Raw genomic sequence first — 24,334 nt, forward strand, 5'->3', positions numbered from 1 at the left:
ACTATGTGATGAAGAAATAAGGCCTTCGCGTTAACTTGATTGCAGGTGTGTTTATTAGCCTGATGTTGGGTCACCATCGGTGTCTTCTTCATTTTGGTCGTCGTCTTGTACTAGAGGAATTCGGTCACCCCATTGGCTGCTGCGGGCGCAGCGGTACACGTCTCTAAATGGAAAAGAAATATATTCAGGAAAGCGTTACTAATGCTCGGGACATTAGCATAAACACTGCTGAGTGAGTTACCATGACCTCATTTCTTCGACTTGTTTGGTAATATGCTGCCCCCGATAACTCATGCCATGAATGTTAACACTGAACTCATTTCAAGAAGTTAGCATACCTTATGCTAGGGAAGTTGAGTTGACTTTATTTATCGAAATGCATCTTGTTTGGTAATATGCGGCTGGTTATGGCTCACGGTAAGGAACTGCTAATTTAACATTCGACTGCCAACTTAGCCATTCACGTCCTTATCTGGGGTCTTGCTCACCGTCCATGTTTGCTGGCGGTCACCACCAGGTGCTCCAAGCGTCCGTCCGGGCGACACAGACGGCAATGCACGTGCCTTGTCCTGGCCTGTGGGGGCGCTAGCAGCCTGGACCAGAGCGCCTCTCCATCTTGGGGTCGGTGCTGCTCTCGGCTCACAATCAGGTAGCTGAATTTTTCCATCTGACTGTTATGCTAAAACAAACAATAGATGAAGTCATTAGAGTGCTTGCGAGTTTGAAGTTTAATGCTAACTGCATGAGCCTGGATTATGGGCCAATATTCAAAAACCTACCCCGTATAGCGGCATGTAAATCTGATGGAAGTTGCAAGGCACGACGGATGCTCGTGCAAGTTTGGGACACGGGGCTTCGTGAGGACACTTAAAAAAAACAAAAAACGAGTGAAATGTACGGCAATGTATCATCATACCAGTCAGAATAAATACCGGGGCAAACACCGAAGCCGGTCTGGTGTCATGGACGGTTTTGTCTTGGTGGTGTAGAAGAGTCTCCCGAGCCTCCATTAGCATCTGATGGCCTTCTTTGGTGCCGTTTTCCACCAATAACTGATAGAAAAACAGTTGCCAGTATTTCATTTCATTTCATTGTAGTCTAGTCTGCGCTACCCACGAGGTAGGAGGCGGTCTTCCTCCACAAAACGAGGACGGCCTCTTCCCGCTCCTTGGCGCTGGGAATTTCTGACAACGTGTAGGCTGATGCCACCAAGTCAAACTGCACCTGAGAGAACAAAAGTGTTGCTCTTTCAGCTCCAAAACAGTCCTTGTCCAGCTAAATGATTGCATCTCACCTTGGGGGATACGGGAAGAAACTGCCTGAAGTAAACATGTTTGATGTGAGCTGCCGCATGTTCGTCGTCACCTTCGCCAGGAGAGGGTCATCATTGAAAGCCAATCTCTTTTCATGTGTGGGCTGAGTGGGACTGTACCTTTAAGAAGGCGTTCGGCCAACATGTTCATGGGCCCTGAGCTGTCCACACAAACCAGCTCATTCAGAGTGGCAGACCAGCAAGCATGAGCCGCCCTGGGCAGATCAATGACACATTTGGACAACTGTACATGTAAAAACACCCTCAAATTCACTTACCAGGCCACCGTTCCCAGCCCGGACCCAAAATCCAAAAGAGACTGAGGAGCGAAGGTAGGATCGCGTTTCTTGATCTGAAAGCGACAACAACAAAACATCTTAAGGATTAATTAGAACTTCTCGCGACAGCACTTTTTAATGGACCTCGTTAAGAGCCCTCCTGACGGCGGCGTAGCCTCCAGCCATTTTAGCTGCCATGTAGACCACACCAAGCTCCTCATCATACCTTCCAAAAAGAAAAAAGCGACAATCCATTACAAAAAAAAATCCACGTTTTGTATCCTCATAGGAAACATAATGGTGACGCAGTCAAGTACTTCAAAGGAGTCCAGTGATAAAATGTCCGCCGGAGCTCCGACAACACGCCGCTCTTGATGCGGTCAGCCGCGACTTGCTCGTCAAAATCTGCAACGTGAAAAGATGCAAACGTGAAGTATATTCATGAATATTAATATCATACAAGGTTACCCACTTCCTCCTTTTTCCATGGTCTTCTTCCACAGTTCCTTTTCCAAACTCACGGCCTTCTTCCTCACTACCGAGTTCTCGGCAGCTCGCTTCCTACTCCACAGGAAGTTGGTCAGCTTGCGAGCACGGTCAGGAAGCTGTGTCACCTGAGACCCTAAGAAATGAGAACATACACATCCCTAAAATGGTTCCAAATAAGTCATCATGGTGGCAAACTTACTGTGGATGATAGAGCGGGCGGCCACCAGGAGTTCTTCGGGCAGGCGGAGGGTTTTGAGGTGGCTCACCCCCGGGTGTCGTTTGTGTGGCTCGCCTTGGAGAAAATCCGCTTTGGACTGAGGCTTTGGGACGCCACTCCAATTCTGGGGAGAACATTTAAACAGCAGACCGAGTTAACGGTGAGTTTGACAGTAATCATGTCCTGATGCGCTGGACAAATTTCCAAAGAATGCTTCTGAATTGAGCGTACGAACTATTGAGTTAGTTGTGGCAAACAAATGTGTTGAATGACAGACGACTCCCCCACACCAAAATGACCTTACCCTGCTCCCCGCTATTCTGTTCATATTCGCCCGTTGGCATAAAACGCAAGAAACGTAGCTCCTCATCGCCATACTAAGAATTTCTCGTACTTGTTAGGAATTAAAATGAAATGAGGATGAACCTGTCAGTCACACTTTGTGAAAGCACATTTCTGGATGCGTCGACAAAATAACTCCGTGTGACGAATGAGGCGGAACTATCTTTCATCACATTTTGGTTCCTGGTGTCAATTGGATACGTGCACTAACTCCAAGCCATGACTTGTATTTTATTTGATTAGAAACTGAATTGATTATTTACGATTTCATATATTTGCTCTCAATTTGAATACAGTACGGAAAGAAAGAAAAAAACGGAGCATTGCGCATGCGTTCAACAGTTGAACCGGTTGAAATCCCGCTGTCTCCTGTTACATTTTTCATTTGTTTACTAGTTTCAATTTCGTGCAGCCGGTCGAAAATGTAAACGAGACGTTTCGTACCACGTGTTTATTGAAGATTTGAACAGTTTTGCAGTCCGACAATTTCCACGTTGCTTGCGACGAATCTGCAGTGACGAAACACAAGATCACTGAACTGCCTTTGCCCTAACGGCCGCAAGTTAACATGGGAGCAAGTTGAAGCTGAACACCGGCCTGTGATCAGTAAAGATGTCGCCTCCCTTGTTTGAATTTACCGAAGCTAAAGACAAGCTCACGGTGGGAAAACGTCAAATTGTATTGATGGAGTGAAAAGTACATGATTTGGTGCTGTGTTGTGGCGTTATTCAGAAAGCCGGTGACGCGCTACGCTTGCTTTTCTGTGCCTCTTTACGAATTTAGCAGCCGATGCTAACAGTTTGCTATTGTCTCACGTTCCTGTCGCAAACTCATAGGAATCCACCAAGCAGGCGCTGGGCGACAAAAGCAGCAAAGCAATAATCCAAGCTTTTTATCACATCCCAGGAAAGTAAGTGATCACATTCGACACTAGCTAAACAAAGCTAAGCATCGTATCTTTGCTAGACGAGTGCTAACTTTCTTTGCAGTGAGACTGAAAAGAAGACCACACTGGACCAGGCTTTTCGGGTGGTCCTCGGGGAGCAGATTGTAAGCCATATGCATTCTAATCGTTCTCGACGTGCTTGTAGAGAAGCTAATGTTGGTGTTTGTGTGCAGGTGGACAAGGCGTCGAGTTGTGAGGCCTACTTGTCTCTTATCTACATGAGCATAGATGCAGTCACTGAAGGTATGATAGGCAGGCCAAACGCTTCCAGTTTACAGATGCTTGCATTACAAAAGCCAACCTCCATCCCTGCAGGTATCTGCTCTGCGACGACGCCTTTCGTGCTGCTGGGGGATGTGCTGGACAGTCTTCCTCTGGATCAGTGTGACAACATCTTCACCTTTGTGGAGGAGAACGTTTCCACGTGGAAATCTGTAAGAACAAAACAAAAAAAACACCAACCACCATCAGTGTTTTTTCTTTTCAATGCTCCCTTCTCTGCACCTTTCCCAGAATTCATTCTACACAGCAGGCAAGAACTACTTGTTGAGGATGTGTAATGGTAAGGCATGTTTCCATTATTGTTTTCTAACTGTTGAAGTCAGAGTTACAATCGTTTTTTGTTTTTTTAAACACCTTTCTAGATCTTCTACGGCGTCTGTCCAAGTCCCAGAACACAGTATTCTGTGGACGGATACAACTCTTCTTGGCTCGTCTCTTCCCGCTGTCGGAAAAATCCGGTAAGAACAACTGTTGAGTACGAAGCGCCCCGTGACCTTCAGCACACGAGCTCCACGATCCGCTCGCTGTAACTGTAATCTGTTTCGGTTGTGTTGTGCTGATGGCAGGTTTGAATCTCCAGAGTCAGTTCAACCTGGACAACATCACAGTCTTCAACAAAAATGAAGAAGAAAGTACCTTTGTACTCAAGGTGAGCATTTGCGACATGCTATTTTTGGTTAGCGTCAGCTTTTTAAAATGATAAGGAGTGTTTGAGTTTCACTCATTTTATGCTCTTCAAAACTTTTGCATCATTTGTCTTTTGCCGTGTGCTTTAACTACGACGTCATTGTTGATGACATGGCAGCACACATGCGAGAAGGAGGACGGAATGGAGGTGGAGGAAGGGGAAATGGGCGAGGAAGAAGCGCCTGCCTCTTGGTACCTAACACACACACGCACACGGAAATAACAATGAACCTGGTCACCAACGTGCACGTTGCGCTTTTTAGCTCCATCCCCATCGACTACAACCTCTACAGAAAGTTCTGGACGCTGCAGGACTACTTTCGCAACCCGGTGCAGTGCTACGACAAAGTCTCCTGGATGACCTTCCTCAAGGTACCCAAGCGTCGCCCTCGGCGTGATGCTAGCGCACGCAGGTGAATGTGATACACGCCGACGCGGTTTGCCACAGTACTCGGACGAAACGCTGGCCGTGTTCAAGAGCTTCAAGCTGGACGACATGCAGGCGTCCAAGAGGAAACTGGAAGAACTGCGGGCGTCCGGAGGCGGCGAGCACGTTTACTTTGCCAAGTTCCTCACCAGTGAAAAGGTTCATCTTCATGTTCTATTTTTTTAATATGCCCTAAAAAAACGCTAATTACCAGTTGTAAAAGTAATCAGTAATGAAACAATTTGATCTGTAAAAATAGTGAACTATTCAATTGATCACGTCAAACAATAGTATGCCTCCATCTAGTGGTCGACAGTGGAAGAGGCAGAACAAAATAGAAAAACAATGAGCTTGACAGTGAATACGGGGGTTTACGATTCGGGTAAATTACGTTTGCCTATTTTGTCGAACTTTTCCTCTGTTTCAAATTTTGAAATGAAACCCCTCACTGTCTATTTGTGCAGCTGATGGACTTGCAGCTGAGCGACAGCAACTTCCGCCGGCACATTCTGCTGCAATACTTGATCCTCTTCCAGTACCTGAAAGGACAAGTCAAATTCAAAAGGTAAAGATTTGTAACAAACATTCAAAAAAAAATGAATTGCAATAACTGGAGATTATTATTTTTCCCAAAGCTCCAGCTGCTTGCTAAATGACGACCAGGCTGCGTGGATCGAAGAAACCACCAAGTTAGTTTACCAGGTAACCAAATTCATGGTTCATACATTGTATGTAGGTAGAAAATCATTTGAAGTTATAATTCCAAATCATACCATTCTTGAGCCAATTTGTCAAGTGTCAACTTGTTTTTTGCCTTCTCGTAGCTTCTCAGAGAGATTCCTCCAGATGGGGACAAGTTTGCCACCATGGTGGAAGTAAGTCATCCCTTCGGCTATTGTTAAAGCGGACGTTCTCATTCATCTGCGCCTTGTTTGTGGCAGCGTATCCTCAACACCGAAGAAAACTGGATCGTTTGGAAAAACGAAGGATGTTCCAGCTTTGTCAAAGAGCGGTACGCCAAAGCGCAAGTGTTTCCCATTTTTCTCCGCAGCGTGTTTACGTTTGTTTGTCAGGCCGGTGGACGACAAACCCAAGCGGCCCAGCAGGAAACGAGCGGCTCCCGAAGACTTCCTGGGGAAAGGTCCCGACAGAAAGATCTTCATGGGAAAGTGAGGATTATTCTTGATAGTGTCTTTGATGACTCACTTTCGATAAGGTCATTCGATTTTTGTTTGAAATATAAGCGATGAGCTTACTCGCCTGTGGAACTTGAACTCGGACAACATGGAAGCCTGCAAGTCGGACAGCAGGTAAAGCTCGCAAGGACCCATTCTCGGAAATGGACCGTCGGTTTGAAGCCGCCGTTCTTATGCTCAGGGAGTTCATGCCGTCGCTGGATGAATTCTTTGCCGAAGCCATCGAGCAGGCCGACCCTGCCAACATGGTGGAGGAAGAGTACAAGTAGGATCCATCGCCTGCTTCTGTTGGGAAAAAAAAAAAAAAAAGTCACTTTTACAGCAAAACACTGGCGGTGTTGTCGTCCTAGGGTTGTTCGCAACTCCAACTACGGCTGGCGGGCTTTACGGCTGCTCTCCAGAAGAAGTCCACACTTTTTTCAGCCCAACAACCAGAAGTTCAACAGCCTGGCCGACTACTTAGACACCATGGTCAGCAAGCTGGCCAAGGAGTTGCCTGTAAGGAAAAATCTTTGACGTTTGAATGGCGTTTTACCATGAAAACAAAATGGCCGCCAACGTGTCATCGGACTGTACAGAAGGACATCCCCTCGGAGGAGATCAAGACGGGTGAGGAAGAGGATGACGACGAAAATGGAGACAATCTGCTCAAAGACAGCAACGACAGTGAGACGTTCAAATTCTTAGCAAACATTTTTGCCTGGCTTCCACTATTACTCATCGTCCTCTTTTTGCCCGTCCAGGCCCGAGCATGCCGAGCAAGATGGTGAGCAACCAGCAGATGGACGACGTGGCGGCCAAGCTCGGCAACCGCTGGAAGTCGCTGGCCTCGCACTTGGAGATGCGGGCAGCTGAGCTTCGCGAGATCGAGGCAGAGAGCGAGGAGGCCGACATCCGGGCCAAGCTGCTGCTGGTCACCTGGCAGGATCGAGAAGGGGCGCAAGCCACAGTGGAGAGCCTGGTAGCGGCCCTCAACGCCGCCGGCTTTGCCAAAATGGCAGACGAACTTAACGAGACTTGAAACGGCTTGACGTTTTGTGTTTCTTAGCTTGACGAAATTAAAGATACCTTTTGATACATAGTGGCATTTTTTTTTAATGACATTTTTGCAGCACTTATGAAAAGCCATCAGTCAATAACTTAGAACAAGAGTGAAGATGAAGCAAAAAAATGTGCTCAGTTTTCAGTACACAATAAGTAAGACTAACTGTGAACTGGTCTTGACTGTCAGAAAGTAAGAGTGAACAATTTGGCAGCGAGCGGCCAGGGGACATTTCACAAGCGTACAAGATGAATTGACGACGCCTTGCCGCACAATAGCAAAAATCCACGAGACACCAACCCAAACAGGTTTGGCGATGTCAAGCACTTATTGTATTACAGAAGGCGGGCGGCTGTGGGCCAACTAAAAGGAGTTTGATTACTGAAAAAAAATATTTGAGGTGATCCATTAAGTAAAGATACCTGTTTTATTGCACGGCTTATGCAGACAGTGCACTTTTTGGGGGTGGAGCAAATTTGGAAGGCATCCTCCGTCCGCCCGTCCGTCCGTCCGTCCCTGGCGGGAGCATTAATGTTCCTCCTCAAGTATTTCCAGCCTCCGCGGGCCGTAGAGCAGAACATATGCAATGTGCCAGTCGCCGCCGCCCGACAGCCGCAGGATGTCCTCTGGCGACACCACGCTGACTTTGTCGTCATCGAACTTCACCCACTCATCTGTGGAGGGAGTGACAGCAATCGCCTGGATGATTCGATTCAACCAGATGCAAAAAAAAAAAAAAAGGCCACTCCAATTCCGAAACAACAGTATCCTGTTTGTTTTTTTCATTCATTCCCAATTTTGGTACGAGTTCTTTTTTAGCATGGCCACATTACCTTCTTTCCTCTTGACCCAGCCCACGTAGTGCCCCGACGAGCTGGAGCGACCTTGATGCGTCAGCACCGCCTGCAAGTCGTAGTAGCCGCTGTTGTTGGAGCCCACGTCTGGAAACAAATGGTCGGTCTCAAAGGTTTTCATATTTCTATTCATTCCCAGGAATGTTTGGGTTTTTTGAATCATGTGTTTCTATTCTCCTCTCCATGAACAGAGAGAAAACACATGTTCAAAATGAAAGAGGTCAAGTGTGCTTGCCGCCGCCAAGTGCAGTCCCATGCTAAGTGACGTCACGACTCACCATGAGGAAAAGAGAAGGGCTCGTATTTCACCTCCTTCTCCTTGCCTTCTTTCTTTGTCTCCTGTTTGGGCTACAAAATGTGACATGAAATCCCAGCATCAAACGCAAGTGGGCTGCCGCCGCCGCGACTTCACCTTCTGCTTCTCCAGCTTTTTGTCCTCCACTTCCTTGAACTTTGACCTGGTGGCCAACATGCGCTCCTGCATCTCGGCCGTGCAAAGCTCGTACACGTCCAGGATGAGAGGGAACTTCACGTCCTGAGCGGGGCCGACGCGGCGGTGGGTGTCAGTAAAACCATGTCAGTCAGTCAGTCAGTCAGCCAGCCGTGGCGGTGGAGCGTTACCTTCAACACTTTGGCGTTGACGGACTCTTTTTCCTTGTAGTAGAAACGAACCATCTGCACCGTCAGGTAGGCGGGGAGGCGACTCAGTTTTGACTGAGGACGGGACAAGACAATTATTATAATTATAAGAAGAGAATTCAGCCAACAGAAGTTGTCTGTTGCTTACAGATTTGATGTAGAGAGCGTTTCTGTCCAAGCTGGTTGACATTTTGGTGATTTCTTCTTGAAGTCTCTGCAGACACGAACCGTTGGCCGCGTGAAAAATGGCATTTTTTTCCTCCCCGCCATCACGTACGTACCAGCCTCAGTCCCGTAGCCAGATACTTGACTTCCTGGTTGATGAAGCAGCTGAGCTGGAGCTGACTTTCTTTGCCCTTGATTGGCTCCTCGTCCTCAGACTCTGTGCATTTCATGCTGAACAAGACTTAAGGGCAAAAACAGAAAATTGTACCGGATGGTTATATCAAGTCAATTAAAAAAAACAAAACAAAAACAAGGATACGTCGTCTCAAACTCCACGCCAAAATACTGGTCAATAAAGTTCTTCTTTGGGGAGGCAGAAGCGGCTCCGCTCTCTGCGTCAGTCTGAGATGAAATGGATTGTTATTTGCAGTCGCTTTCAAAAAGTGCCTTTGTAGCTTTTCCACCTCCATGGGAGTCTCCGGCTCGAGCGGCTCCAGCTTCTGCTGAAGAACTCTCATCATCTGCAGCCAGCATTCGTTAGCATCCTGAACGGGGGGGGAGACGGGAATCAACGAGGCAGACCGGACCGGACGAGCGAGCGAGTTGTTTTCTTGCCGTTTGGCTCAGAGCAAACCAACCTGCTGGAGGTACTGTCCCTGATCTCCCTTCTCGGCAAACTGCGGGAAGGCCATGTGGAGGAACTGCAGAAGGATGATGGGAGGCAGGCTGGACGAGGTCTTGTCCATGGTCTCGTACAAGTCACGCAGAGCTGAGCGCACAAAACACCAGGCCGCGTTTATCTCGTCCATTGCGATTGGAGCGCTTAGTACGGGGGAGTACTCAGTCCTTGCACCAGTATGGGTCGTATCCATCCAACGTGACTAATTACCTGCTGTGATGTACTGTGATGAGGCGTTGGGGCCCGAAGATCGCAGCGCGCCGGTGTACCTGCAGAGAGAGAGAGACGCTTGTCAGCTGAGCCGCAAAGCCAACGGTGGTCACAAACGGACTTTTTGAGTGCCATTTTGAGCTCGGGCACAGAGCGCAGACACTGCACGGTGGCGTTCATGTAGCAGGTGTTGCCCAGATTGGTCAGTCCGCAGGGAACGTCCATCTGAGGGGGAAATCACAAACTCAGATGTCCTCATATACTCGTGACAACAAATACGAGAAAACAGACGGGGGGGGGGGGGCAGTTACACGACGTCCGGAGGTTACCCACGGTTTTACGTCCGCGACTTGAAATACGCGTGGGGTCCGATTTGTAAGATCCGTCTGCGGTGCGGCATACTCACAGCTGAGGCCAGCTGCTCTTCAGTCATGTCTTCCACAAACATGGGCCTGACAGCAGGCTCCTCGGGCAGAGCTTCCGCTGATCCCATCATCAACAAAGTCATTCCCTAAACACATATTCCATTTCATTGCAGCTTTGTCTGGCACTCGCTTCATTGCAATTCTTATTGGAATTGCTTGAACACTCACATTTTTCAATTTGATGTTCCCCCACTCATCATCCTGAAAATGTAGAAGAAGCATGGATTAAGGATCAATTCTTAAATCAATTCTTTATCTATGTGACTCTTTCCAAAAGATGAAGCCGCCATCGCAAGTGTTTAAACGGACCGCTCTTATTCCGATGGGAACTAATTTGTGATTGTACAAGCAAAGCGTCCTTGCACTTGATTTACCTTAAGCGTGCCTCCCTTCACCATCACCTTCTGTCTGTCCGGCTGCACTCCTGTCAAGGCAAAAAGCTGAGCCTTGAACACCATGGGAGGCTCCTCGGTGTTCAGTTCCACCGCGTCAAACTTCTCTTTGCCCCATTTCACATTGACTGTGTGGGAAAGGTTGAGTCGCAGTCATGACACAGCAGAAAACAAACAAACAAACAAACAAACAAACAAAAAAAGTTAGCAAGAGTCACTACCTGTCTGGGAGGGGTTGGTTAGCTGTTGACATGCTAAGCTAGCAGTAAAATTGGCGTGGCTTATTTTTGAAACATAACGAACAAATGGCAGTGTTGAATACATTTAGCAATTGTTGGTATCTTAACCCAAAACGACGAGTTCAATGTGTAAACTTTGTGCTCGGCTAGCTTCGTTAGCATTGCTACTCGCACTTGTGTAGCAGCCAGCTTCGGTCAGTCAGCTTTTAATGCAGGAAATTTAGGATCTTAGCAAATGGTACATCATCACTAACCGTTTTTGACACTGACAAATGCTTTCAATGGTGATATTAACCCGGTGAGCCCAACTAGCGGAGTTAGCGAAAACCAGCGACTAGAAATACCAACAGCAGTTACCCGAAGAAGCGGTAACTGTACCACAGACACTTAATATCAAGCAGAAGACAACTCCATGCTTATCGTTAGTTACGCGGATCTTGCTTTTAGAGTTACGAGCCCAGAATGACCGCGTGGAAGACAATCTGTAGCCTTTTAGCACGCTAACCGCACTAGCCGAGCTAACAGGCTAAATTACGTCGTTGCGCTAAACATGAGTACTTGTTCAATTTTGCTTGACCGATTTCCGCTAACAACGACTACGTACCTGAAAACACCGGCATAGTTGGCAAGCTGCTAGGTTGTTTTTGTCCTCTTTTCAGTTCGCCGGGGCGCGAATGAGTAGACTTGGCTTCTAGTTGAGAGCAGTGTGAACTTCATTCAAATGCAATGACGCTGCAACAACACGCTGGGAACTTAGCGATGCGCTCTGGCATCGACTCGCCATGCCCGAGCCGAGCCCGAGCCGAGCCCAGCCGAGCCCGAGCCGAGCCCAGCCGTCTCTTTCACGCTACGTGCAAAAAAGGAAACGATTCGTTAGCTTTTACGAAGAGCAGCAGAATTATTGGTATGAACAATAAGGAATAAAAGTCCCGGATAATGTCACCAAACATTCCATTTTTCTTTTCTTTTTTTTTATTCCAAACAATACAAATATACATTAAAAAAAAAACAAGAATACAGCACTGTCTAAAAAAAGGCAATTCAATTTTTTGGGTGGGACTAAAAAAAAAAAAAAAAAAAACGATTTTTTTTAATGGGCTGTAAATTTGCTCCCCAGACTACCCATTTTCTCATATACAACACTGTTCCATGTCACTTGAAAATCTATTCCCTCGCTCGAACATATCTTTTCCTTCAAATTATTATTATTATGATATTAATTATTCGTTACTTTCCTTCAAGTCCACCTTTCATCTAAAACACAGACCAGTTGTATCAGAACACGCCATTTTTGCCCCCTTGAAATGATACTTTACTGAAACTACTGGACTTTTTGAAAATGCATTATTTGCTCTTTGAAAATATCCACTTTTTCCCTCAATGCCACTTATTAAAAATCTATATTGCCTTTCCAAAGATATTTTCCTGTGCAATTATAGAGTGCCATCGCCATTGAAGAGAGTGAGTCTACAGTGAACGATAAAGATATGTTTATTGACATATCCATCAGTGCGGACTCCAATGCAAATAAACCATGCAAATTATTATCCAAGACCAGAGTATAACAGAGTTCCAGTGCTTTTTTTTTCTCTTAACTCAACGGGGGGGAAAAATGTTTTGTATTTTTGTATATAAAAAAAAAAAGTTGCAGCGGTATTCCATAATCCATATGGCTCTCTTATTATTTACATTGCAGAGGAGGGGTTGCACTAAATGGGCTGTTGACAGACATTTGTTGAGGTACACAATCCCAAAATGTGTCAAATAAATTGAGTATAGGGGGACATTTTTAAAATTCTTGTTGTTACTATTATTTTTACATGCCAATTCCATTGCTATATGTCCAAAAGAGGTCATCTATTTTTTTCTGTAAATCAAAGGTGGGGGAACCCTTTCAGGAATTTAGAGGGTCTTAAAAAATGTACAATCCTAAAATAAAAGAGTTTATTAATATTTGTGAATTAAAATGTTTGGGGGCCGGATCAAATGTGTGTATGTTGCCCACCCCTGCTCTGCATACTCAAACCAAGTTGCAAAAAAAAAAAAAAAATACACACATGTACGGCAATTTAAAAAAAAAAAAAATGGAAGCGTTATGATTTGTCTGGTTTTGGAAGAAGGAGGAAGAAAAAAAACAGATATGGCAGTAAAATCAATATTTAAAGGTTATTAAGGCACTAGGTGGGCGAAATGCTACACCTGTTTAGTCTTCTTCAAATAATTTACAATTCAAACAGTGCAGTTTAACATTTGTTAACTTAATGTTTTTCCTTTTTGAACCATTTATGTAGGAACCAATGTAAGGCAATACATTAAAAAAAAAAACAATACAAGCAAGAAAAAAATATATATAACACAGGAGACAATGTACCAAATAAACAGAAAAAAAGTGATGGAGGTTTTAGGGACTCCTATACGCCATTACAACGGAAGTTTCCTTTATGGCTTGGGAGCAATAAAAATAATTAGAATAATAAAATAATGCATAGATTTAAATGATGATCTTACTCAATACAACTAATACTCGTGTCCCAATACTCTTGTTTCCAAACCTGATAACCTGACTTGGAGAGTAATAAGAATAAAAAAATAAAAAATAAACGGGGTGGAAGGGGGGGGGGGGGCAGAGCCAGAGAAGATTAGATGAAGGCATCAGTCGCATTTATCCAACAAAAAGGAAAATCTGTTTGCGTTTAAGGATCTTGTCAGGCATTTTTTTTTTCTTCTTCTATTTCCCCAGCCCTGAGATACAAGCACTCACGGCACAACTGCAACAGTACCTTCAATCTGAACAGAGCCCCAAACCATGTCGGATAGAAATCTCCGCGTGTCATCTCCTGCTTTCGGGCGCCATTTTCTTGCGGAAATGTGGTGATGAGTAGGGAGAGGGGCGGCTCCATAACATCTTCTTTGCTAACGTAACGGTCAACATTTTGTCCTCGTTTGAGGATGAACAAGGAGGGGGAAAGTACACAATAGTCCAGGGAAAAACAACTCCGGCGGCTGAGATGGTTAGCTGCAAGAAAGAGCAGAGACAGGTGTCCAGTAAAGGAGACCAAAAAAAACCCCCCACAAATCTTGAGGATGGTTAGTAACCCACACAAGAGGAAAACCCTTCAACAACTTTTCTGTCTTGAGTGTAAAAGGTAAATACAAAAACATCTGGTGTGCGCCAGTTAGTCTCGCCGAGCGACACCAAGCTGGATTTACACCGCATGACTCAAGTGACCCAAATTGTATTTTCTCAACCCGTCGAAATCTGACTTGACACTTGTGGAATTATGGTGATGCACCAGTGTAAACACGGACACAAAACACGGTATGTCACTTGAAATGTACATGGAAATGGAGCAAAATCGGATATAGGCATTAGATCTGGATTGGCCACTTGGATCTGGAGTGTAAATTCAGCCTCAGAGCAGAAGAATCCCCACGTGCGAGCTGAAGGTGGCGAGCGAGCGAGCGAGCGAGCGACCAACAACGTGAGCACAAACGCCCAGTTAATAATCTTCATAAGAACAATAAATAGACTTTCAAAAACAAACACATCCACACTTTTGCGAAGCGTCTCCTGTCAACAAGTGCTGGATGTTGCGTCTGCCGCGAAGAAGCTGGAGTGCGCTCGGCTACAACACAGGAGGAGACAAGACAGCAAGCAGGTCATGTGACTTGACTCCGGCACCACTCGGTAGCCTCACGTCGGGGATTCAAAGACACGGACGGACGACACATCATCGCAAAAACTCTATGGGTGAGTGTGAAAGGATGTAGCTAAACGCTAGCGCTAAAGCTAGCACAGAGCGAATCGACCGACTCCCCTGCTCGATGTTAACAGCCAATATACATTTTCATCAATAGTGGCATTATTATCAACATACAAGACTTAAGCAAAATATTTCGATGTTTTTCAAACATTTCTTTTGACTAGCCGGTCAACGCAGGAGGAAATAAATTGAGCGTGAACGTCATTCGGAGGACTCATCTTAACAAAAGCCTTACCTCAGTTTCGCCGTGTTGCTTTTAGGGTTTTTGCGGAAGGACTGGTTGGGTCCGGGCCGAGTGGACATGGAGCGGGGCGACGCCCTGGAAAACGTGCTGGGCGGGGTTTTGGGGATCTTCTTTCCCAGATGGCCGATCCACTTCTTCTGCTCGTCTTGGGTCCGAGCCAGCAGGAGCATGTCGCGGGCCGAGGTCACGTCGTAGTTTACTGCGAAAGCCCAAAAGAATCGCGTTTGGCGCCGAAGTGCCCCCGAAAACATGAGCTTTACCTTTGCAAGGGGCGATGACGTCCTCCTTCTTGTCCAGGTGGTCCTTGTGGCACTTGACGTGGCATCGGCGGCACTCCAGCGCCGGCGGCGGCTTGAAGACGTGCCACAGCGGCTTGGAGCAAGCTTCGCAGTTGGAGGGGAAGTGGTATAGGGTGGGGATGAACTCGTGGCCTTTGTGAGGCAGGCAGTTCTTGTCACCCTGAGGGACCGTCTCCACGTCGGCCTCTTTCCTGCACTCGCCCTCGTTGGCGTAGAGGATCTGAAAGCGGATGGGTCACCGTGATCGCCGTTCTCTCGGTTCAATATCATTTCGGAGCGGCAATAAATAGCTTGAATTGGGGGGAAAAAGAGAAAACAAAAACTGGAGGAATACCTGGAATATTCTCGGAATCTCTTCAGTCTCGGCTCGGTACACGTCTCCTTGCGTGACCGGTCTCACGTGAAACAGTTTGCTGCAGGCGACAATTGCAGGTGGTGACCACCTTGAACATTCCGCGTCCGTTGTGAATACTCGCCAGGCGACTTACTCGATATCTAGTACCATGGAAGGGTTGGACTGCTCCTTTTCTTGCTCGTCGTTGTAGAACAAAATCTTTTTGCTGCTCACCACGACGTACTGCAAGAACACGGCAATGAGACGGACAAAGACGGCCGGCAAGTGAGAGGACGACGAGGCGTACCTGCTTCTTCCAGCCGTATCGCTTGATATTTGTGCGGTTAGGTATAGAGAGCCAGCCTTCCAGTCTGGATTCTGTAAAAGCAGCGCAGATGGGAGAACGTTACGCAACAAACGTGCGGCCCGTTCCAGGGAGACGTTAAAGCGGGCCATGCAAAACTTAAGTTGGGTGGAAGCAAAAAAAGGTTAATCAAGTGCCAGCTTTTCACCACTTTAGTTAAAATATTCCATGCAAGAGAAGACAATAGGCACGTCGGCCCGTGACAAAAGCTACACTTGGAGTGACACCCTTTCCCTCCATTGCTCAGGCTGTGAATTGAAAAGGTAACACAATTCCCATGTTTTGCTCAGACCTCCAGCCTAAATGTGAGGAGGTGTATTGTGATGTGACGGAAGGAAGCTTTCCAGTCCAAGCGCCATTTCTGTTTTGAGCGTGCCAACAAAAACCAAAGTGTTAAGTGCTGGGAGAACGCAACGACAACAAAAAAACGTTAAGGCTCATGACTCGGCGTACTGGATTGAAAATAAAATAAAAATCACTCACAGGAACCATCCCACTTATATTTCCTCACTCTTAAATGATCAGGTTTCAGTTGGTCTAAAGCGCACTAAAAACAAAAGAAACTAAGGAAAGGGCACCACAACACAACAGAACAGCAACGGCGGTGGTGGTGGTGGCGGCGGCAACAGCGGCACATACAGGCCAGGCCAGGCAAAAAAATCTGCTCGGTTACTCACAGAGGGAAAGGAATAGAAGTTACAAAGAGAGGAAGAGTGACGACTAGACGTGAAGGAAGGGGGGGGGAAATGGAGAGAGAGAGAGGGCTTTAACCACAGGCATCGTTTCAAGGAAAACTGATACGGAATCTGTCGCTGCTTTTTACCCCAGCCGGCTAGCGGGCGGGGTGGAAAAAAAAAAAAAAAAACACACACCACACTGGAAAGTTACACGCTGAGGAACTTCACGCGCGATTTCGCTACATTTTCTTCAGTCTTGCATCATTTCTCTTTGCCCATTGGGTTTTGGACTTGATTGTTCAATTCTTTGGTCCAAAAAAAAACCTTCTTTCCTTCCCTGCCTCCAGCCAGCCGTACTCACCGGCGATGTTGCTGTCCGTCTCGTCCGTCAGCAAGCTGGTGATGCTGGAGTTGTCCATGCGTTGCTGCAGGTCGTTAAGCTTCTCGCGCAGTTGCTCGATGTCGCTTTCCTTGCTGTCCAGCTGCATCTGGAGCTCGTTGCGATACGTGCACTCCTCGGCCAGTTGCTGCGGGGCGGGGGAGGCGGCGGCGCGCTTGAATACAATAGTTTCTCGTCTTTGAGGAAATGCTACAAGGCAATTTTCAACTGACTGCCTGCATCTCGCTCAGCTCCTTCTGATACTTGATGGCCATGTGGTTGAACTTCTCCTTCTCCTGGTTGAGCTCCAGCTGCAGCTTGCGGTTCTCCTTCTCCTTCTTGCGCAGGTCGGCCGTGCTGCCCTTCTTCTTCTGGTCCAGCTTCATGTCCTTGCGGTTCATGATCTCGGCCAGCTTGTTCACCGCCTGATGGACAGGTTGGAAATGGCCAAATGAGGCGCAATTCGGAAACGATCCTGTGTGTTCGGAGAGGTCCGGGCTAACAATTATAAACGTTAAACCTGATCAATAGTTAGGACGCAAATTTGGCTGAGCCATGGATTTAGCATGAATCAATCCATGTGTGCTCCACTACAAAAAGTGGGGGGGGGGTCTTCCCTTCTTACCTGCGTCTTGAGAGTTCGCTCTGTGTTGAGGACCTTCTCGTAGTTGGCCTTGATTGAATTTGCGATGGCCTCCTTGTGAGCAGCATACTCTGAGAGAACAAAAGGCAGAGCAGGTTTGCGCGTTTCGACTTTGTCCGTACACACTCATATATAAGAAAAGAAATCAAGTGGAGTGAGTACCTTCCTCCTGAGCGCTAAGCTTATTGCTCAACTCTGACTTCTCTCTGGCGAGACTCTCCACATCTTTGGTCAGATTTTGATAGGACTCCTCAAGCTGCAGAGCAACAAAAGGATTGATTGACATCCATCCATCCTGCATAAGAGGAGTCCAAGTCATTGTGCTCACTCGTGCAATGGTGGCCTCCTTATCCACGAGCTCCTGCTTGTGCCTGGTGACGCTCTTTTTGCTTTCTTGGCTGAGCTCAAAGTACTGCTCCTCTTGCAGCGCCCGCGCCAGCTGCTCCGACTCGGCTTTTGTCACCGTCAGATCCAGCTGGGCCAACAGGGACTCCCTTTGGGCGGGCGAAAGAAGCAATTACAACTTTGCATCAAGAAGCAATGACAACTTATCTTTGGCTTACCTTTCACTGCACAGTTCCTGCACCTTTTTATGAGCTTCTTGTACCTGCCGGTTCCTTTCTTCTATTTCTTCTTTGAGCTCTTTGACCTGAGTTTTGTAAAGCGTCTGAAGGGAGGAGAAAGGGCAGAAATACCATGAGTCTGAGGTCTCCCCCCCCCCCAACTAAGGCATCCGATACTCACAGAAAAATACTGTTCGGCCTCGAGCTGGTCCTGAAGTTCCCTCATCTGTCCTTCGTTGCCTCTGTATTGCCTGGCGAACAAAGCACTTTTAAACACTCGCCACGCACGGGAGGCCGCTCGCTTTCCGAGCTCGGCTAGCGAATGACGGGATTAGCCATCAAGTAACAGCACTCAGATTAAAATGTAATCCCGGTCGCCGATCAGCTTTGGCGCAGTAAGCCCAAATAATAGCACTTATTAGAAAATAGCAGCTTGACTCCATAAAGAGCATTACGGCGAGGAGACGAGAACGGACTCACTTTGTCAGCTGCGCAAGTTGAAACTCCAGAGAGCGTTTGCTCTCCAGCGCCGCGTTGACCTCCTGCTTGAGCTGCTTCTCCGAGCACCGGAGCCGATCCACCTCCTGCAGCCGGCCCTTTAGCTCGTTCTGCGCCAGCACCCGCTTGCTGGACTCCTGCTCCGCCTTTATCTTCAGAGTCTTCACCTGAGCGGCAGGTGAAATGTCAAAAGGAGGCAGGAAGCGGTCAAAGACGGCGTCGCTCCACTCACGTCGTCCTCCAGCCTTTCCTTCTGCTTCATCAGCTGCTCCATCTTCTGCACCGACTGCTTGAGGTCAAACTCCAGCATGGAGCACTGCTTCTCCACTTCCACCACCCGACTCTCGGCTCGCATCCTCGCCCCGTTCTCCTCCGACATCTTCACTTGAACAGCTGAGGCGGCCGCCGTTGACACAATTACAAACGTTGTCGGCCATCTCTGGGAAAGGCGACGGACGGACGTACCGTTCATGGCGGCCGACTTGGCCTCCTCGATGGACTCGTATTTGTCAGTCAGTTGTGCGCGCGTCACCCGGTGTTCGGTCTGCTCCTGCTCCAGCCGTTGCTGCAGGGTCTTCAGTTTGTAGTTGAGGTCAATCTCCAGGTTGTTCTTATCCTGCACGAGACACGACAAAAGAAACGGATCAAGTCCCAATTCCTCCCAATTGAAGGTGCTTGTGTACCTTCTCCAAGTTATTGCTTCTCTCCTGGGCCTGTTTGCGTTCCGCCTCCACCTTGGAGACGGTGAGCTTCAAGTTTTTGTTGTCCTCCTGCAGCCCCAGCATCCTCGCTAAGAGGGGAAACAAGACATCAAGACTAGTCGCGCGTCGGGAACGACGATCGACGGCGAGCTACCCTGCAGCTCGCGGATCTCCTCCGAGTCTTGGCTGTAGTTCCTCCTCTCTGAGTCCAAGGTGCTCTGGAGTAGCAGGAGCTCCTTCTCCAACTGGGCCTTCTCGCCTTCGGCGGCGCGGCTCCGCTCCTGCAGCTCGCGGTTCAAGCTTTCCAGCTGGCTCATGGACTTGGCCACCTCCGTGTGATTCTTGCGCAGCCTCACCGCCGTGTCCGATTCGGCGCGCAGGAGGTCGTTGGCCTCCTCCAGCTGACACCGGCGGGAGCGACCATATTTAATAGTCAGCACGCAAAGAGCGGGAAACGCATGCTTACCTGACTCTGAAGCTGAGCGATCTTATCGTTGGAGGCCTGCGAATTCTGGCTGATCTTCCTCATGTCTTCCAGTTGCTCCTTCAGAGTCGACACTGAGGAAAACATGCGCTATCAACGACGGGCATCGCAACAGCACTCCCCCCCCACCCCACCCGGTCCTTACCCTCATTCTCCAAATTGCGTCGCTTCTCTCCCTCCTGGTCGGCTTTTCTTTGGTACTCTGTAAATCTGTGCTGCATCATGATCTTATCCTTCTCCAGCAGGGACATGCTGGCCTCCACGCTTTTCCTCAAATTGGCCTGCGGAAGACAACATAATAAAAAAAAAAAAAAAGCACAGTTGCAAAAAATTCCAATTCAGTTGATTGTCGATAGCATGCCGATGTGAAGAGACAACACAGCGGGATTTCACCTCCTCGTCCAGCTCTTTCATGATCTTTTCAATCTTGGTGCTTGAGGTCCTGGTGGAGCGATTAAAAGGTCTTGACATTTTGATGAACGCAGTGGCACGACTGACTTTGTTGTTAACACTGCAGCTCTGTCCCCAATGTTACCTGCATTTCTGCTCCAACTCATCCTTCAGCTGCATCTCACTGTGGAGCTGCTCTTCCAGCTGGTAGACTCTTTTCTGCATGTTCTCCAACTAAACGGAAAAAAAATCAACGTCACGGGATGGGCGAGAAGTCCCGAGCGCAGCCGGGACACTCACGTGACTTCTGTCCTCCTTTGTGGAGCTGCTACGTTTGTCGCTTGTCTTTGAGGCACACGTGGAGCTGCGTAAAGGACTGCAAAAGCAAAAGTACGGATGATGAGAATTGCTCCACGTTCAGGCTTTTGATTTCATGCAAAGTGGGGAAACGCCTACTGCTGATTGCTGTAGTAAGTGAAGCCCACAAAGGGAAGCTGGTTGCCCACAAAGGCCTTTGGTATGGGAAAAGTCTCTTCTTCGCCACGGTCCTCTTCTATGTCATCAAAGTTACTAGTGTCCACGTCACTGCTCAACTCGGGCACCACCGGGGCAGCCGCTAAAAAGACACACACAAGAGTTACCACGCTGGCTTTAAAGTAAATTATTGACATGTTGCGCTAGTTTAGCTCATTTGAAAATCCAGTTGAGTCCAGTGGAGCCGGTCAGCGGCAAAGCGCTGACTTTGGCCGAGTCAAGAATGAAACATAAACCCAGTTAAGAGCCAACGGACTACAGCTGCGGGATTTGCCACGCGTGGGTCTAATCTCCGAGCACTGACGTTGCCGTCTATTGGCCTGGACGCTGTCAATGATCAGTCTGAAGAACAACGAAACGCGCTAATTGTAGTGCCGGCCATCTCGCTCACTGTCTCTGATGTTCTCCCACGTCCACTGATCATTCTTGAAGAAAGGGTGCCTCTTGATCTCATCCACACCGTTGCGGCCCAGGCGGATCTCCCTGTTGGCGGGAAAACACTGCTCGGTCCCAATTGGACTGAACCATTTTTCCATTTTTGACGTGGGTTACCTACCTGTCCGTCAGGAAGGCACAGATGAGGTTCTTGGCGTTATTGGAGATGTCGCTGTCGTCCGGGAAAGTCAGCGCGTTTTTGTGGTTCATTATTTTGCTGTAGGTGCCCACCAGCGAGTCGGCGTAGAACGGCGTGTCGCCTGAAAGAGCAAATTTGGCAAATGATGCTACGTCGCTGCCACCGGGCAGGGCAGGGCGGGGCAGGGCAGGGCGGCCGTGACGTGCCACCGACTCACCGACGAGCATTTCATACAGAAAGACTCCCACCGACCACCAGTCGCACTCCCTGCCGTAGTAGCCGTCACCTCCCTGGGATTTCAGTACCTCGGGCGAAATGTAGTCCGGCGTTCCCACCGCCGTGTCGCATCGTACCATGCCGTCCTAAAAGAGCAGGCGCCGCCGCTGTGAACATCTCGCTGTGCAAAAATCGACACCGTTCCTTTCGACAAACCTTGTTCATTTTCATGCAGGTGCCGAAATCTGCCAGTTTCAAGTGGCCCGCTTTGTCCAGCAACATGTTGTCGGGCTTCACGTCCCTGCAAAGCAAGCCAAACGAGAGTTTGAACGCTATGCCGTTTCAGCACCGCTGGAGTTGATAGTACCTATGAATGAAGCCCATGGCGTGGATGCCATCCAGGGCCAGCACCACCTCGGCCGTATAAAAGCGAGCCCACTTCTCCGGGACGTCGTAATTGCTCATCAGGTTGACCAAATCGCCGCCGGGCATGTATTCCATCACCATGTAGAGGTAGCGGTCGTCTTGGAATGCATAAAAAAGCTGAGGCCGGGCCAGAGGCGAGGAGAGGAGAGGAGAGAGAGAGAGAGAGAGAGAGAAGGCAAGGCGTACGTTAGCCAGCAAGCAAAGATGGTATTGGGCAGCGGGGACGGATGGATGGACGGACCTGCACCACCCAGGAGCTGTTGGCAAAGGCCATGATGTCCCTCTCCTCCCAAAAGAAAGCAGAGTCTGACCTTTTGATCATCTCAAACTTGCTCAGCAACTTCATGGCGTACACTTTGCACGTGGCTTTGTGCCTCACCTGGTGAAAACATAAGGTTAGTCACTCCAAAAAAAAACATCAAAAAGAACAAATCCTAAAAACAACAACATTTTCTAGATTTCAAGATACGTCGCAAGACCATGCCAATGTTTTGAGGTTGAAGGATGTAAACTTACCAGCTGCACCTCCCCAAATGCGCCTCTCCCTATGACTTTGACCACCTCATAGTCTTCGGCTTTCATCCGCAGGTCACGGATTTTACTAATGGTATCCTTATCTGTGGAGGAGGGGAAGATGAGAAAAAAACACTTTCAAGATCAGCATTTTTATTGATTACATGAAGCTGGTGTGCTCTGTCCGTTATCCAAAAATTCCATATTTTTTTTGACATTTTGAAAAAATGCTGTCATTTAATAAATAGCAGCTATAAGAACACCACAAGAGCATAACTCTGGATATTTTTTGGGGGGTAACCTCCGAGAATATGGCCTTTGTAGAAATGAGCAAATTTGGCTCAATGGTCGGTATGCACGCTTGCTCTCCTTAAAAGGAAGCCAAGTAGCCAAGTTGGCTGTAGAATGGCCAATTTTAGGTCCGGTAATGGGAACTGGCATGGCCAGGCATCCAAATTAAACACGCATAAAAGTCTGGGCTGTTGCACAAAAATATTTTGGAATGAGTCATTTCCCACCATTGGTGAAATCCCAGCAGGTGCTGCTGCTGCTGCAACTATGTGTTACAGGAAATACGTTTGACTGTGCACAAGCAAGCAAGCAAGCAAGCGAGCGAATAGCGCTAATGTGATCAGTGGGGAAAGAACGGGAAAAGAATTCATCGAAGACAGCCCCTCAGGCAACGCAAGGCGCATCGACCGGCCGGCGCATTAGTCCATATCCGTCAATGATGTCACTCCACTCGGATGCATACTACAGTGCTGGCGCAAAAAAAATTTTTTTTTGGAAGGGATGACTAATGACAGTTCTTGCCTAAGGCTTCGAAGAAACTTGGCTTGAGATTCAAATAGGAAACATCCAATCAAATCAAATGTTTAAAGGCCGCAGTGGCCGGAATGTCCTTCACAATCCGCTAACTACGGATGTGTTTTTCTGCGTGTGTGTCCTCCAGTATGGAATTGGAGGCCTGTCGATATGTTTTATCTGTACATGTTTTTCATTTTTAACACGAGTAGTAGCCAATGGTACAGAAAGGAATGTTGTGATAACATGCTAAGAATGAAGCAATTCACAAAAGGTTGCTAATATGATCTGAAATGACTGGGGTTCCTCCTCATGTAACGAATGAAAAGCAAGCCATGAGCGTCATGTGGGTCGGCAGGACTTGACAAAAGCCCCTTTGTTAAGAACACTAAGCAGCAGACACCTATTGTGTCCAATCCTGCATAGAGGCGGTGACCCCAAAAGAACGCATCACACACACACGTAGGGGGCGGGGCGGGGCCCGTTGGATGGGAGATGCTGGAAGACTACTCACATCTATTCAAGAAGTTGTCAATGCTCTTGTTTTTCCTCAGGGCAGGAAAGTCCAGGTCGTACACCAGAGCATCAAGCCCGTCCTGTGAGGAGGAAGAAGGGGAGGAGGCATATGTACACGAAAAAGTCTTTCAATTCATGTCATGGACTGTTAAACAAAAGTCACAGAAATGCATTAAAAAAAAATTCAAGCTTCACTTCTCATGGTGGTTTCTAATTCAAGCATGTGAAGCAACTAAGTAGCTTTTGATGAGTGAGGGAAGGAGCAGGGTGGTGCTAGCAAAAGCGGCTGCAACCGCCGAGCAGTTTCCTGAACGTTGCACAAATTTGCTTGATTGTGTCACTGCCAGGGATGTTTCTTTATTTTTATCTTCAATTCTGTGACAGCCATATAAAACGAACATAAATATAAACGGCGGGATTTAGTCTAATCTGCCATCATCCAGAATGACTACAAACAAAATAGGCACACAAATGCAATCCATACTCGGTCGGCGTTGCCATCAAAGTGAGAATTGATGTTTTGCTCAAATGATGCACACATTTGCGACTTTTCTAAGCTGTTAAGAGATTGCTTGAGCGCCGGGGGCTCA

General features: G+C 47.7%; 4 protein-coding genes across 24 annotated transcripts in view; 1 reads left to right on the top strand and 3 right to left on the bottom strand.

Annotated features, from left to right (window-relative positions):
* Positions 1 to 35: 35 nt before the first annotated feature.
* mettl17 (methyltransferase like 17) lies at positions 36 to 2,947 on the bottom strand. Its single transcript, XM_085929917.1, has 13 exons — positions 2,601 to 2,947; positions 2,279 to 2,420; positions 2,063 to 2,212; positions 1,908 to 1,995; positions 1,735 to 1,816; positions 1,591 to 1,664; positions 1,433 to 1,527; positions 1,295 to 1,365; positions 1,117 to 1,224; positions 933 to 1,052; positions 780 to 866; positions 489 to 679; positions 36 to 163 (listed from the first exon to the last, which is right to left on the bottom strand). Exons 1-13 carry the CDS (start codon positions 2,670 to 2,672, stop codon positions 55 to 57), a joined length of 1,389 nt encoding a protein of 462 aa, XP_085786043.1. The 5' UTR covers positions 2,673 to 2,947; the 3' UTR covers positions 36 to 54.
* thoc1 (THO complex 1) lies at positions 2,839 to 7,253 on the top strand. Its single transcript, XM_085929915.1, has 21 exons — positions 2,839 to 3,298; positions 3,475 to 3,548; positions 3,628 to 3,688; positions 3,758 to 3,827; positions 3,900 to 4,018; positions 4,098 to 4,146; positions 4,229 to 4,324; positions 4,433 to 4,515; positions 4,672 to 4,745; positions 4,817 to 4,925; positions 5,002 to 5,139; positions 5,445 to 5,545; positions 5,616 to 5,682; positions 5,805 to 5,855; positions 5,922 to 5,992; positions 6,054 to 6,149; positions 6,225 to 6,290; positions 6,358 to 6,441; positions 6,527 to 6,674; positions 6,755 to 6,842; positions 6,920 to 7,253. The coding sequence occupies exons 1-21, from the start codon at positions 3,251 to 3,253 to the stop codon at positions 7,195 to 7,197; spliced, it is 1,971 nt and encodes a 656-aa protein (XP_085786041.1). The 5' UTR covers positions 2,839 to 3,250; the 3' UTR covers positions 7,198 to 7,253.
* usp14 (ubiquitin specific peptidase 14 (tRNA-guanine transglycosylase)) lies at positions 7,240 to 11,624 on the bottom strand. Its single transcript, XM_085929916.1, has 16 exons — positions 11,426 to 11,624; positions 10,565 to 10,710; positions 10,359 to 10,391; positions 10,172 to 10,276; positions 9,887 to 9,990; positions 9,766 to 9,824; positions 9,515 to 9,645; positions 9,341 to 9,421; positions 9,196 to 9,278; positions 8,993 to 9,107; positions 8,860 to 8,925; positions 8,694 to 8,786; positions 8,485 to 8,607; positions 8,351 to 8,420; positions 8,052 to 8,159; positions 7,240 to 7,892 (listed from the first exon to the last, which is right to left on the bottom strand). Exons 1-16 carry the CDS (start codon positions 11,439 to 11,441, stop codon positions 7,747 to 7,749), a joined length of 1,479 nt encoding a protein of 492 aa, XP_085786042.1. The 5' UTR covers positions 11,442 to 11,624; the 3' UTR covers positions 7,240 to 7,746.
* Positions 11,625 to 12,289: 665 nt separating this feature from the next.
* Positions 12,290 to 24,334, bottom strand: part of rock1 (Rho-associated, coiled-coil containing protein kinase 1) — a 39,483-nt gene continuing 27,438 nt past the window's right edge. For 20 of the 21 annotated variants that reach the window (XM_085929906.1, XM_085929894.1, XM_085929903.1 and 17 more), the window contains 33 exons: positions 23,743 to 23,824; positions 22,428 to 22,528; positions 22,153 to 22,290; positions 21,853 to 22,028; positions 21,702 to 21,786; positions 21,487 to 21,631; positions 21,252 to 21,390; positions 21,087 to 21,178; positions 20,618 to 20,777; positions 20,462 to 20,537; positions 20,307 to 20,395; positions 20,165 to 20,213; positions 19,917 to 20,052; positions 19,754 to 19,845; positions 19,442 to 19,688; positions 19,270 to 19,376; positions 19,052 to 19,202; positions 18,819 to 18,979; positions 18,569 to 18,753; positions 18,270 to 18,339; positions 18,089 to 18,192; positions 17,854 to 18,019; positions 17,688 to 17,781; positions 17,508 to 17,596; positions 17,116 to 17,307; positions 16,865 to 17,030; positions 15,770 to 15,840; positions 15,617 to 15,705; positions 15,463 to 15,541; positions 15,090 to 15,348; positions 14,821 to 15,028; positions 14,377 to 14,447; positions 12,290 to 13,837 (listed from right to left, as the gene is read on the bottom strand). In XM_085929906.1, the coding sequence (XP_085786032.1) occupies positions 14,396 to 14,447; positions 14,821 to 15,028; positions 15,090 to 15,348; positions 15,463 to 15,541; positions 15,617 to 15,705; positions 15,770 to 15,840; positions 16,865 to 17,030; positions 17,116 to 17,307; positions 17,508 to 17,596; positions 17,688 to 17,781; positions 17,854 to 18,019; positions 18,089 to 18,192; positions 18,270 to 18,339; positions 18,569 to 18,753; positions 18,819 to 18,979; positions 19,052 to 19,202; positions 19,270 to 19,376; positions 19,442 to 19,688; positions 19,754 to 19,845; positions 19,917 to 20,052; positions 20,165 to 20,213; positions 20,307 to 20,395; positions 20,462 to 20,537; positions 20,618 to 20,777; positions 21,087 to 21,178; positions 21,252 to 21,390; positions 21,487 to 21,631; positions 21,702 to 21,786; positions 21,853 to 22,028; positions 22,153 to 22,290; positions 22,428 to 22,528; positions 23,743 to 23,824 (4,050 nt within the window). In that variant the 3' untranslated portion in view covers positions 12,290 to 13,837; positions 14,377 to 14,395. The remainder of the gene's footprint in view (positions 13,838 to 14,376; positions 14,448 to 14,820; positions 15,029 to 15,089; positions 15,349 to 15,462; positions 15,542 to 15,616; positions 15,706 to 15,769; positions 15,841 to 16,864; positions 17,031 to 17,115; positions 17,308 to 17,507; positions 17,597 to 17,687; positions 17,782 to 17,853; positions 18,020 to 18,088; positions 18,193 to 18,269; positions 18,340 to 18,568; positions 18,754 to 18,818; positions 18,980 to 19,051; positions 19,203 to 19,269; positions 19,377 to 19,441; positions 19,689 to 19,753; positions 19,846 to 19,916; positions 20,053 to 20,164; positions 20,214 to 20,306; positions 20,396 to 20,461; positions 20,538 to 20,617; positions 20,778 to 21,086; positions 21,179 to 21,251; positions 21,391 to 21,486; positions 21,632 to 21,701; positions 21,787 to 21,852; positions 22,029 to 22,152; positions 22,291 to 22,427; positions 22,529 to 23,742; positions 23,825 to 24,334) is intronic. The other variant, XM_085929914.1, reaches the window with a different exon arrangement.

The sequence above is a fragment of the Syngnathus leptorhynchus genome, chromosome 14 (assembly GCF_054491065.1).
Source record: "Syngnathus leptorhynchus isolate UIUO chromosome 14, UIUO_Slep, whole genome shotgun sequence".
NCBI classification, from domain to species: Eukaryota; Metazoa; Chordata; class Actinopteri; order Syngnathiformes; family Syngnathidae; genus Syngnathus; species Syngnathus leptorhynchus.